At 39.9% G+C, this 12120-nt stretch overlaps 3 protein-coding genes across 7 annotated transcripts; 1 reads left to right on the forward strand and 2 right to left on the reverse strand.

Moving 5' to 3' along the window:
• Positions 1 to 287: 287 nt before the first annotated feature.
• On the forward strand, positions 288 to 3732 carry LOC143367494 (uncharacterized). 3 transcript variants are annotated; one of them, XM_076809355.1, is made up of 6 exons: positions 288 to 459; positions 1036 to 2182; positions 2264 to 2455; positions 2513 to 2712; positions 2798 to 3381; positions 3463 to 3732. In XM_076809355.1, exons 2-6 carry the CDS (start codon positions 1052 to 1054, stop codon positions 3600 to 3602), a joined length of 2247 nt encoding a protein of 748 aa, XP_076665470.1. In that variant the 5' UTR covers positions 288 to 459; positions 1036 to 1051; the 3' UTR covers positions 3603 to 3732. The 3 variants fall into 3 exon arrangements, with proteins under 3 accessions (XP_076665470.1, XP_076665469.1, XP_076665472.1); XM_076809354.1 differs by lacking the exon at positions 288 to 459 and adding an exon at positions 581 to 621; XM_076809357.1 differs by lacking the exon at positions 288 to 459 and adding an exon at positions 668 to 993 and having other exon boundaries at positions 1094 to 2182.
• Uch-l5 (ubiquitin carboxy-terminal hydrolase L5) lies at positions 3642 to 6238 on the reverse strand. The gene is made up of 6 exons (XM_076809393.1): positions 5943 to 6238; positions 5692 to 5755; positions 5323 to 5428; positions 5063 to 5250; positions 4380 to 4577; positions 3642 to 4166 (listed from the first exon to the last, which is right to left on the reverse strand). The coding sequence occupies exons 1-6, from the start codon at positions 6016 to 6018 to the stop codon at positions 3848 to 3850; spliced, it is 951 nt and encodes a 316-aa protein (XP_076665508.1). The 5' UTR covers positions 6019 to 6238; the 3' UTR covers positions 3642 to 3847.
• Positions 6239 to 6724: 486 nt separating this feature from the next.
• Atg13 (Autophagy-related 13) lies at positions 6725 to 11083 on the reverse strand. 3 transcript variants are annotated; one of them, XM_076809391.1, is made up of 6 exons: positions 10588 to 11079; positions 9915 to 10120; positions 8347 to 8695; positions 8040 to 8223; positions 7624 to 7957; positions 6725 to 7547 (listed from the first exon to the last, which is right to left on the reverse strand). In XM_076809391.1, exons 2-6 carry the CDS (start codon positions 10086 to 10088, stop codon positions 7335 to 7337), a joined length of 1254 nt encoding a protein of 417 aa, XP_076665506.1. In that variant the 5' UTR covers positions 10089 to 10120; positions 10588 to 11079; the 3' UTR covers positions 6725 to 7334. The 3 variants fall into 3 exon arrangements, with proteins under 3 accessions (XP_076665506.1, XP_076665505.1, XP_076665507.1); XM_076809390.1 differs by having other exon boundaries at positions 10199 to 11079; XM_076809392.1 differs by having other exon boundaries at positions 7633 to 7957; positions 9915 to 11083.
• Between the last annotated feature and the right edge of the window lie 1037 nt (positions 11084 to 12120).

The raw sequence follows: 12120 nt of genomic DNA on the forward strand, positions 1-12120 counted from the left end.
TGTTGAAGAACGAATGTGTTTTCGTTTTATGATTCTTCTTTCTCTTTCGTTGAGCGGAATACGTTCGTAAAATGATTTTTAAATTGTTACGCTAACAGAATCATTTGCAAATCGCGGGTTTCGAATGACCTAATTTTACACTTCTTGAATTCTAGTTCCTACCACGCGTAACGTTACAATCTGTTTTGAGACTTCACCGGTAACGTTGCATGCGACACTAAAATGGCAAGGGGGTCCTAGGACCCCCAAACCGGCAACACAAAAATACATTGCTTGATAGGTCTATTTTATACTTCGTCTGTGACAATATCAACGTTCGTTGCGTAACCTACATTATCGACATATCTATCGGTAAATGAAACCTCGGTGGGATGAGAAATGAATCGTTTCTGTCCGTTCAGTCGAATGTGTCCACGAATATCTCCACGAATATCTCCGCATGGTGTAATTACAGAAAAGGTTAGTTATTCCAATTTGAAAATCGGAATTCTATTACTTGTTCCCGCTGTCGCGATAAATATAATATGAAGAAAGATGCATCGAACGTTTAATATCCTTAGCACATAAACATTATTTCTTCATCTTTTCTGTTATAATGTTTTTAGAAACCAATTTAGAAGAGTAAAAGTAATGCTAAAGTGGCCAGATATTTTCTGTTCCAATGCGGGACAAGCAAGCAAGCAAAAAAAAGGGTTAACAGATCCGTGAGGAGATCTCTTCCGTAGTTTATTAAAGCATTTACAGTAATTTCGTGCCACTGCGAAAATGTAAAAGGTTACATGTCCAATCCGGGACACTTTGCGGGACAAAGGGCTCAAATGCGGGACGTCTGATCACTTTAAGTAATGCTCACTGGCAATAATAAAGCTAAAGAGTTTAGGGTGTCCGCCGATTTTTCGTTGGAATAATTATTATAGACAATTTATATGCTTGGAATTTACGTAATTGGATGAACCAGAAAGCAGTTTCTGTTAAATACTGCAAGAAATTATGGTAATATTTCTGATGAAACCACTGATTCTTTTTATTTTGTAGCAAGCATTTTCCAGAAATGGCAGGGGATATTTCAAATCTAAAAGCAAAATGTTTGCAGCGTCTAAAGAAGCGTAAAATAGAGGTGCACGATGAATCTAGCGATGATACAAAGAATAATTTTCCGTCACATGAGAAGGCAGACACGAACGTAGAGTGTGATAGCAACGAAAATGCAGGAATATTTACTCAAAACTTTAGTGTAAAAGATACCCTTATTAAAACAGATAATAGCGACGATCATTCTCAAACTAGGGACAGTAGCCAAGACTCAGAAACCAATGATCCATTGTCCGATCTAATAAAAGATGAAGAAGAAGATGCGGAAGTAGTAAATGATAACAACCATAGTTGTAAGTTAACAGACAGCCAAAGATCGTTAATCAGCATTCGTAGAATAGAAGATTTACGTGTTACGCCAAAGAAAAATGTTGGTACGAACGAACAGATAGACACGAGTAATATTAAAACAGAAAACAGAAATAATGCACAAACATTCAGCCCTAGCAGTTTAGGTGCAAATTCGATAGAATGGCATTCTCAGACTGTCAAAGGCTTACCAGAAACACCTTCGTCGTGTAAAAAAGAGAGACATCATCCGAATAAAAGTAATAACTCTGGAACTCAAAGGAAAAGAAAAATGAGCAGCGACAGCGACGATTACGAGCTGTTATCCGATTCGCTTAAGTCGGAATTGTACGATACTGATTTAAATGATGTGGAAGCTATCGATATGTTACATGACTTGAATTCTATAATGGACTTCGAAGACACAAAACTGTGTACGCATTTCTTATCTTCGACCGTCAATGACAACCTGCAGAATGAATACAATTTGGAACTATCCAGAGATCCGCGTATGGATCCCCTTTACATTGCTGACAACGACGAGCAGGGCACGACCAGTGAAGATAGCGAAAGTGACCTAATAAGAGAGGAACCACAAGCTAAATTCAATTCGAAGAAAAGGAGAAGGAACCAGCATAATGGTACAAATCGTATGAGACTCAACGACACACGTATCAGAAAATCAGACTCGAATACCGAAGATGACGACGAGACTTACGATATTATAAAAAATATCTTAGGAGAGTTCAATATTAACATGGAATCTGAAAACGAAGAATTGTTGGATGACAGTTCCAAGCAGGTGGAAATTTAGCTTAACTGCTTCGGTTAATCCATATTTTGAATTTGACCAATCGTTCTATTAATTTATTATTACCTCTAGAAATTATACGTTTTACAAGTAAAAATGATGCATGAAGTACCACCGCAGCACAGGATCGAACATTCATCGGGCGCGAAACCGTTGTCGCTAGAGGAAAAGCAGTTATTCTTTAAATACGGCCCTATGAAGCAAGGTGTATTTTCACCTAAAGAAGATGAAATTATCATAAAAAATTGGGAAGCATTCTGTAAGGTACGTGTAATCAGATCACCGTCTAATCCCTTCGATTGATAAGTTTCTTGTACACAGGTTCATAAGTGGAATCCAAAACACACGGAACCCTTTCGTTACATGAGGCAAGATAGTAAGTTTACTGTAAAAAGCAAGAGAGAAAGGAAAGCGTTTGTTCAATTCCTAGCAAACGGTTTGCCGTGGAGAACACTGTACAGCGTGTACCAAAGATTCCGAATTTTGTATAGAAATAGTAATCACAAGAAACCTTTCCAAAGGTACAATATTAAATATTCACATCGTATTGCTCGTTTATCATCTTCATATTACAATTCAAGCGTCAATTGTACATTTCTTCCATAGGTACACGTCAGTAGAAGATGGAAAGATTTTGTCCTATTTGAATAGCAAACACGTAAAAGAGAACAAACGACACTGCGCGTTTTCCGAGCTAGCCAAAGTATTAGGTCGTACGAGTGAATCAGTTCGGCTGCGATATCAACTGCTGAAGAAGGTACAGCAAGACCAGAGCAGGGAGCAACCGGTGCCAGAAGTTATATGGACAGTACCTTTAATTAGCAAATTTATAAAAACTCTTATGGACGTAACGTTATGCGAGGAGGTGGAAGATTTGAAGGACGCCAGCATTCCTAAACCAGTTTGGCAGAAATTAGAAGAGAAGCTGAACATAGATCAGAATATACTAAAAGTATTTTGGATGCACCAGCTGCATATGCAATTATTCTGCCCGGAGCGTATTTATTTGAACGACATAAAGATTAAGCTGATCGAGTACATTTACGGAAAAGGAATCTCCAGTACTCGAGAAATAATATGGCCGAATGTTGTGAAATATTTCGAAGGCATTACCACTGTTTTCCTATGTAAATTATTCTTCTATCTTGTACAAGAAGCCACTACAAGACTGAATTCGAAAAACTTTCCTGGTAAGTTCGCAAGCACGAAAGGGTTTGTACATATCGAGCGGTCTCGTTGCGCAATGGTAATTCTAATTTCTTCCGTTTCAGGTATTGTGGGATACTTGTATCACGATAAAATACACGAGATACGAAACGAGCAGACTGATAAATTTCTTCCTAGGCTGTCTTATAATAATGGGGAGGTTGACATTGTAGATGAAGATGAAAGTGACGATATTAAAGCGTAATAAAATATACACGTATAAAAGTTGCTTGAAAATACTAAGTATCTTATCAAATCATTTATTAAACCGCAGAAATTTCTATGACATTATTTGAGAATAATACAACTTATGAAATTCATGATGAAAAGAAAAAGGTGGTTTTCATATTTACATTTATTTTTGGAAAGAAATCGTTACAATTTATTTGCCGGTGCCTATAAATTATACGCGCATTCGCGAGTTTTCTCATCCAGCCGTGGAAGTTAAACTCAATTCTTCTTCTGTTCCTGTTTGCTCTTTTTCGATTCTTTCTCCAACGCCCTTTCCTTTGCCCTTTGATACAATGGCACGAGTTTACCTTCTTTAGCGAGCATCTTGAGTAACTCCATTATCAACGGCAGATAGTTATGCTTTCTTCTAATATTCTCCATCTGATATCTTTCCGATTTCCGGGTTTCCTGTTCTATCAGTGTCTCTAAACGATGGAACTCTGCTGGGTCAAAGGTGTTGGCTTGCTGGCGCTCGTAAAGCAATTTTCTGTCCGACACTATCGCCATTAAGTTAAAGTGTATTTCTCCTTCGTTATACCTGCGAGTAGCCGTTAAACAGTTAGTATGTAAAAGAAACCAAGGAAGTATTTAAGTCCTGTGGGATCAGGAACCCCCCACCACCATAAGAGAGGACACGGAATGACCAAGACCGGGGGGGAGTCGGCGGTAGCCGAGGTGGCTAAGGCGACTGGCCAGCGCGCAACGGAACTGAAGATCGCGGGTTCGAGTCCCGTCCGAAGGAGACACTTACTTGTTTATTCTTTTTTGAATTATAGGCTTCGCTGCTTGAACCCATTGATCTCCGGGTGGACACGGACCCAGATCCACCGGTCCATCTTTCAATCCGTCTAACTCGTATAATCGACGATTAATCGGTACATAACTGACGAAGTGAAATACATCGTCGTCTTTAGATGCTTGTCTCGAGTCGTATTCGAAAAATGTGTGTCTGTAACAAAAGATAATTGTTTCGCGCAATTTAAATAATTTGCGCATGTGTCGTCAACATATGTGCAGGTTCACAGCGATTAATTACAGTGAATGGAGGGGGAAACACCTACAGGAGGGCCAAGCCAGCCGACGCCAGCGCCAACGCGAAGCCAGCCACGGACAATCAGGGCGGTATTCTCAATCGCTACTTATTCTTAAGCAAATGCTTAAGCATGCGGCATCCTCTACTAACCTAGTAGCTAGTAAAGGATGCGGAATGCTTAAGCATTTGCTTAAGAATAAGTAGCGACTGAGAATACTGCCCTCAGTGTCGACGGAAAATAGGTTGTCGACGCTGGTTGGCCGTGGCTGGCTTCGCGTTGGCGCTGGCGTCAGTTCACGCACACATAACCACCACTCCTGTAGGTATTTCCCCCTCCATTCACTGCAATTAATCGCTGCGAACCCTGCATATGTGTAAGCATGCTGTTGTGCGAGAGATACCTCGAAAATGAATTATGCGCTTCTCTTATCACGTTGGAATTACTAAGAGCGAGCCCTCTCATGTTGGCGTCAAAGCTTTGACAGAAATTTTTGAACTCTTCCAAATTCGGCCCTAGGGATATATCGTTATGTTCGCAATTTAACAGCACGCTTAATATCGCTTGCGTTGCACATGCGTTGTTAATCACCTAGAATGGAAAGAAATCTTTATTAACTGATTTATGTGTCTTACAAATGTTGCAACGGATAATAAATATTACCTGTTTCGCAAAGAATATTTTGTTAGACGAACTTTCCTCGATAACATTCCCAGAAGGTTCGTCATCTTGGACCCATTTAAATAGAAATATCAAGCCATGTATAGGCCTAAGAAACAAAGCATTATACAGTACTAAAGAAGCATAAAATAACTGACAATATAAAATTAATATATTTTCGATTAAACTCGATGGTCCAATGAATAGTAACTTTTTCGTTGCCCGCTAAAGGTATCGCAAATTATATAAAAGTTGTCGAACGTTATACACTTGTACGTTTCACTTTTCTTGAGAACTTTACGGGATTACAAGCAGATTCAATGGATATTTAAAATGCATTAATACATAGGTTATGTCACGCAAATGAAATACCTTAAATTATCAAAATGCTCATCATCCAAACTCCATAATTCTTCCACCTGGGCGCCTGTGACGCCTACATACAAACAGAAACGTGTTAAACAAGTTACAAATATGTAACTTCAGAAGGGAACTTCAAAATGCACGCGAACAAAGTAATTGTCAATAAAGCCAGATTTTCTTTAGCTGAAGCGTAAGCGAATTATTCTCGGATTGATAAACATAACGCGTGTCAGATTTGCGTAAAACTGCTCGATATATACCGAATTTCTTTATTAATTCCGTAAAAACACCAGGATCGCTTTCAATAAGACACCAATTGCCCGCTGAGTCCGCCATGTTTCAATCATCGTTTGACGTGACCCAAAAGATAACAGTCATTCGTCGTGCTTTTTATTCCAGCTTGTCCCTTTTAATAATTCGGATGCACCTACGAAGCAAATTCCACTATAATGTCACAACGCAATGAATATCACTGCAACGCCTAAAATATTTCTGCGCAGGAAAAAAAATCAATACATGAACTAATTGCAGATGAGAATGCAACTGCTACTTTAAGCGTTCAGCTTCGAGAATTCTTTGTCTCGTAAGCTATTGCAATGATAGAAAAACGGGAGGTTTATCTTTTTAGAAGATAAAGCTTTTGCATTTCTGAGTAAGGGAATAGCATGTTACATATAAACGCGTCCGAAACATATTATCTACGGAGTTCTACAATGATGACTTGCAACTTAAAGTCGAGCAAGTAGAAAGTTAATGTTTTAGTATGAGTATTATAAAATTTGATTTACACAAGAAACTCCTCGAGTGAATTGTTACTACCGTATATTAAAGATAATAGTTTTTATTATCTACGTGACTGTATAAAAATAATTAAACGTTTCAGCTTTTCTATACTTTTTATTAGTCTTCGGCAGCTTATGACTACACACTACTGATTATAAAAACCATAATCGAGGATCGCATGTATAGTTCGACGCACATAGATTTTACAGATTGCCAGCACAGCCTGATTTATTAAGTGATTGGATTAATAAAACATGAAAAAGTTGTATAATTCTTTTATAATCATCAATTAATATTACAACGCTAAAGCACAATTTACACTATGTACAAGCAATAAATTAATTAAAGTCTCAAAATATATTAACTAACCATGGTTGACGTTGCTCACTGATTAGCATTCCATTAATGAACTCCTTCAACAAACAGCATACAACGATTTTACGACAGAGTTTACGGGATGTAGTTTACGCGAACAGAAGTTACAAACCGATGGTGGACGAGACAATCGGCGTGAAAAATTTGCAGGTGAAAAGAGCCTTCTGTTACAGACGCTATAACGGGAAGTATTGATGCGGTAATCGATAATTGATAAAAGAAAAATATCAATAAGCCACACACATAAAGCCAAATGCACATACATCAACAATACTATCGATGAGCTCTCTTTAAATGTTAGGTCGAATGTACTCGTAAGTGATCGCAAGCGTTAAAAGCATTTGGCGCAAAAGTTTCATTGAAATGTTGTTGTTGAAATATCCTACGGTGTGTAATGATAATCGCATAATTCTGTGACAAGATACTATATGTAGATTGTATATAATTACACCTCTCGTCGAAGTACCTAACCATTGCATTGTCAGACTGGGATATTAGTTATTATTCTCTGTTTGACACAATGACGACAGAATATCTTCGTACCGCCGCATGTTCGTCTCAAACGTTTCCAACTGCTTAGTGAGATCCCCCACTTGCTCCGCAAGCGTCCTTTCCTCCATAAAGGCCTGAAGCTGCGGCGCGCTCTGGCATTCGCGGTAAAATGCCCCCAAGTCGCTGTTTGTGTTAGTGACAGCGAACGGCGTTTTCTGGAATTACATTACCAGATTTCAGGCAGACCATATCACGAATAAAGGCAGGAGCGTAGGTAGGAACGTTAATTACCAAATCTACCATAATAAAGTCGTCGTTGGCACTGGTCATTGAGCAACTACTTCTCCTGGACCCGTTCTGGGAGTTGCACTTCGACGTTGCGTTATCGTTTGTAAGTCTTTCGTTATTCCCATTACTGCTATCTGTGGTAGTAGTCGTTGTTGCAGTCTTTGTGTTCGTAGTCTCAGCGGCGGAGACTGGAGGAGGCGAAGTCTGTCTTGGCGTTAACAAAGAACTAAAAGGTACATCTGGTATAACAAAGTCCTCTTCGTTAACAGTAACAGGCTTATTAACTACAAACGCTCCTACTTTGATAGTATCGCTAAGGGACTTGGACGTCTCTTCACTAAAATGTAAATAAGAGAAATCATATGAAGCACATTCATTCTTCAAACAGAATCGAATGGTCAGGAGTTACGCCGCTTTACCTCTGCTGGTATCTTGCGTGACGAGGGCTCAAGTCAGAATGAAAATGATCGCTCTTCAGCATTATGGTGTCGCGGCCAGTATGAGTAGGCGATATAGACATTTTCGTCCTATACGAAACTGATAAGCGGATCGTACCCACCGGTGTGCACAATTGACCTACTTTGACATTCTCATAATCATCGCCTGCGGAAAAGGATTTTCTGGCATTAGTGCTAGGGATAAGAATGTTAAAATGATAATTATGTAGCGCCTCGGGGAAAGCATACATCGAACAAGAATTTAATGTAAAATATTACGATTTCGTACCTAATGTATGTAGCTGAGGTTCTCCCATATAAATCCTATAACAAATAACGTAGGAATCTGGACATTGTCTTCTACTCAATTTGTAAGCTGGAGTGATTCTTGATACAGACAGCAACGATTTCAATAAAATACCCATTCTGTTATAGACTGTGTACGTAACTCTTACAGTGGGATCACTGTGCTCTGGTAAAACACCGAGGCTCCATGCTTCTAGAACCATTGTGTCGCCTTCGACGGTTCTCAACGAGATTTCAATGCACAGGGGTATGGTCGAATTTACTATTTCTCCGCACAGCGCCCTTTTAGCTTCAGCCAAAACTTCTGGCACATCATGAATAGCTAGGTTGAACTATGCAATGAAAGGATACGTATGTAGAAAACTTCAAACACATCCATTGATCTATTATAATTAGCTTAAACATTAATTCTATGCCTTCGCTTAAATACTATGTTGCGATAGGAATCTACAACCTGCGTTGTACTGTTCAAAGAGTTCAGTTAAGTCACTATAAAAAAACTTATGTTCTTTCATGTACAACAGAAATGGAATACCATTCTAAAGCATTTTTTTCTTCTGATCAAACATTTTGTAAAAATTTAAACACAAACGAACGAGAATCGGAAGTTTGGAGCAGATACAGAAGTTTGCTTATTTAACCCCCATCTGAGGATGGGAACCTGCTCGCTTTAGAGTTTAGAACAGGGTTGACTAACTGGTGGCTCGCGAGCCACCAGGGGCACCTTCGCCTTGCTGCCATGCTGAACGAGCCCCTCCATACCTCCCAGACTCTGACGATCGCAGTCGATTCCTCTTTCTTTCCTTCTCTTTTTGACTGCGATCGTCAGAGTCTGGGAGGTATGAAGGGAGCCGTTCAGCGTGGCAGCAAGGCGGAGGTGCCCTTGCTGGCTCGTGAGTAGGAAATTCAATTCCAAGATCCCGGCTGTTTTTTATATTCTAAAACTCCCGGGATTTGATATATGAAGTTATAACTTCTCCCGAGAATTTTAAATTTTGAATTTTAAAAAACATAAATTACTTTATGAACAACTGAAAAATATAAAAATGGAATCCAAAAAACAGCCGGGATCCCGGGAAAGAATTCCCTACTCGTGAGCCACCAGTTAGTCAACCCTGGTTTAAAACATTAAGGTAAATACACGTAATAGTACAAATATGTTATGCAGTGACATCGAACCAAAATTGTGAAATACAAAAAAATGAGAAGCTTTGATGTAGACTACTGCAAAGTTCACAAAGCGTAGAAAACAAATGAAAAACCACTTATGCACATGTATATTTTGAGAATTGTAATATGGGTTAATCTACTTCTACGTTATGCCATTTAAGGGTTCATTGCCTCGATATTGATATCAGATGTGCCCGACATACACTGTTGTTTGCTTTAACGCCAGACAAAGTCAATGCACGACGTATATGCAGAGAATAGCAGAGTGCATTTGAAATGTAACAAAGAGGAGAAGCAAGTTGACTTTGACAAAGAATTTTGGAGCAGGTGACAAGAAACTCGTAAACTATTAATAAAACAGTAGTAAAGGGAAGAGCTTACCCAATCTGTTCCAGACGAATTTGGTTTGCACTTTGTGTTGACCTTTTCTCCTGACCTCGACTGCACTATAATCTGGGCTGTTTTTAATGCCAAGAATTTAGTGAACTTATCCAAGTCCTTTTTGTCCTGCATGCTCAATTTTAACGTGGACATCTTTGGGCCTGGCTGTTTCATACGATTCCCTTCAAAGAAACACAGATGTCCAACTGAAACATTGAATCCCACTAAACTGAACAGAATTTTGATTTTGCCAAAGCATCTCTATTAGCTGTCTGTAACACTACATTGCGAGATCGTTTTCGACGCATGCACGTGTTAATCATCGCACTTTAGTGAACGAACGGTTCCCCTTCTGTCTATGGCTCACTGGCACACAAACTCCATTCGAAAAACGATAATTTGACAGCATTGACATCGTATCGTCGCATCGTGTTGCGTGTAGCTGCGTGGCAGGTGATGGGGCATCCGAGTCGATTCGATTTTGTTAATAGCAGAAATCCAGACTGCTGTTGGCGGGGCACAGTAACAGGATTCAACGAGATATCATTCGCATCGGTTAATCGGCTTGATTATCGTTCTTCCCGAATAATACACGCGGCCGTAGAGTGTAGCTCCAGTTCCACTATTTTTACGACACGCGCTACGGATCGATCGTGTTCCGTATCGCAATTACCTCAATGATAAGAAGCGTCCGCATGAGCGTAACTTATGAGCATCGATCCGCTGACTCAGCGGTACGTAAAAATCCTTTATATGTCATTTGCATTTGTACGCGAGAGGAGACGGGAAGGGCGGCAAACACTTCCTGGTAAACAGTTCAAAGTTTGTAAATTTCGAACTGTGGAACTGATTGCGAGCCGCGTTCGAAAAACAACTGCCAGCACTGCGGGCAGCATGGCACGCCAGTGCTTGGATTTTAAATACACCGAGCGAACGCAATGATTCTGTTGAAGCAATTCCTGCGATTTGTAGACGAATCGTGCCACCGTGTTGGATAAATGTGCTATTTAATTGCAGGTAAATTTCGTATGACTATCACTCGATAAATTGCGATATAACGTGCGAACGTTCTGTTCAGGGGCCCGGCACTCCCAGAGAAATCCGTGGTCAGAGGTGAGCTTCGAAGTCAAGTCGCGAGCGGCGCTGATGTCGCGCTTGTAAACGCTGAACGCACACTTCTATGTGTAGTTTTTGCATGGACATAGGAATATAGGGACGGAGGAATAGTTGCGGGGGGTGATATCCTTCCGGGAGGAGCGATGAGGCCTTTTTTCTATTGGCTGCTGCTTCGCACAAGCGCAGTGATGTGTAACGATGAACGTTTGTCGCGTCGCAAGTAAGGATAGTGGCAGCCATATTTGAAGCGTTTCTGTTAGTGTGGTATGCAGTGCGTATTCACCTCATATATTTTAATAGTTATAGATGCATATTTCTCTTCAATTTTCATTATTTTTACAATTTATATTCGTGAATAATCACTTCCTTGGTATATATTTACGATTAGACGTCTGTATGTACTAATCTGTAGCAAACCCTTTGTCATAATTAGCGGTACGGAGCATGCGTAGAATGCAACCAATCAAATCCAGGCAGATGCAGGTCCCCCCTCTCCCTCAAATACGTATCACTCCCCTCGCCTAAAGTCGCAACTATTCCTCCGTCCCTATATTCCTATGTCCATGATTTGCAGCGGCGGGAATCGAGTGAGTTGACTGTGGGTGCCTTTCGTTTCGCGCATTGAGTGCATAGACTGCAGGCAATGGTGATTGGGAGTTCATACGGTGAGTGAACAGACTGCATAACCTAATTCGTAGAATTCCCTAGAATCCTCCAACTTCTAGCGCTTGATGCATGCAGTAACTACTATATCGAACAAGGGGCAGCCAATGCACATAATGCGCGCATGCGTATTTGTCCCTTTACGTGCTCTTCTGTATTTCGAATTCGAATACTCCAATACGTAGGGTAAAGTGGCCAAATATGAGACCCATTTCTTAAAAACATCATAACTCTTGACTGAGAACACTTTTATTAAAATTTAATACATGATTTAAAGGTAGAATATGTATTCACACATAGCTCTGTATTTGTTGTCATTGTAGTAAAATTATAGACTGACGTCAGTAACGCTCGATATGTATTACTCGAATGATTCCAATGTAGCGCGCGGGTACGTATTTCAAAGCGTACGTAAAGAGACAAATAC

This window comes from Andrena cerasifolii, chromosome 3 (assembly GCF_050908995.1).
Source record: "Andrena cerasifolii isolate SP2316 chromosome 3, iyAndCera1_principal, whole genome shotgun sequence".
Classification (NCBI taxonomy): Eukaryota; Metazoa; Arthropoda; class Insecta; order Hymenoptera; family Andrenidae; genus Andrena; species Andrena cerasifolii.

What these genes read in the sequence shown, in the direction of transcription:
- LOC143367494 (XM_076809354.1), top strand. Translation starts at nt 596, where the DNA reads ATGTTTTTAGAAACCAATTTAGAAGA. An exon ending in TTAGAAACCAATTTAGAAGA is followed by an intron (nt 622 to 1,035) that starts GTAAAAGTAATG and finishes TTTATTTTGTAG; the next exon opens with CAAGCATTTTCCAGAAATGG. An exon ending in GAATTCGAAAAACTTTCCTG is followed by an intron (nt 3,382 to 3,462) that starts GTAAGTTCGCAA and finishes CTTCCGTTTCAG; the next exon opens with GTATTGTGGGATACTTGTAT.
- Uch-l5 (XM_076809393.1), bottom strand. Translation starts at nt 6,018, where the DNA reads ATGGCGGACTCAGCGGGCAATTGGTGTCTTATTGAAAGCGATCCTGGT. An exon ending in GAGCATTTTGATAATTTAAG is followed by an intron (nt 5,429 to 5,691) that starts GTATTTCATTTG and finishes TTTGTTTCTTAG; the next exon opens with GCCTATACATGGCTTGATAT. An exon ending in AAATATTCTTTGCGAAACAG is followed by an intron (nt 5,251 to 5,322) that starts GTAATATTTATT and finishes TTTCCATTCTAG; the next exon opens with GTGATTAACAACGCATGTGC.
- Atg13 (XM_076809391.1), bottom strand. Translation starts at nt 10,088, where the DNA reads ATGAAACAGCCAGGCCCAAAGATGTCCACGTTAAAATTGAGCATGCAG. An exon ending in ACCTCAGCTACATACATTAG is followed by an intron (nt 8,224 to 8,346) that starts GTACGAAATCGT and finishes CCTTTTCCGCAG; the next exon opens with GCGATGATTATGAGAATGTC. An exon ending in ACTTTATTATGGTAGATTTG is followed by an intron (nt 7,548 to 7,623) that starts GTAATTAACGTT and finishes ATGTAATTCCAG; the next exon opens with AAAACGCCGTTCGCTGTCAC.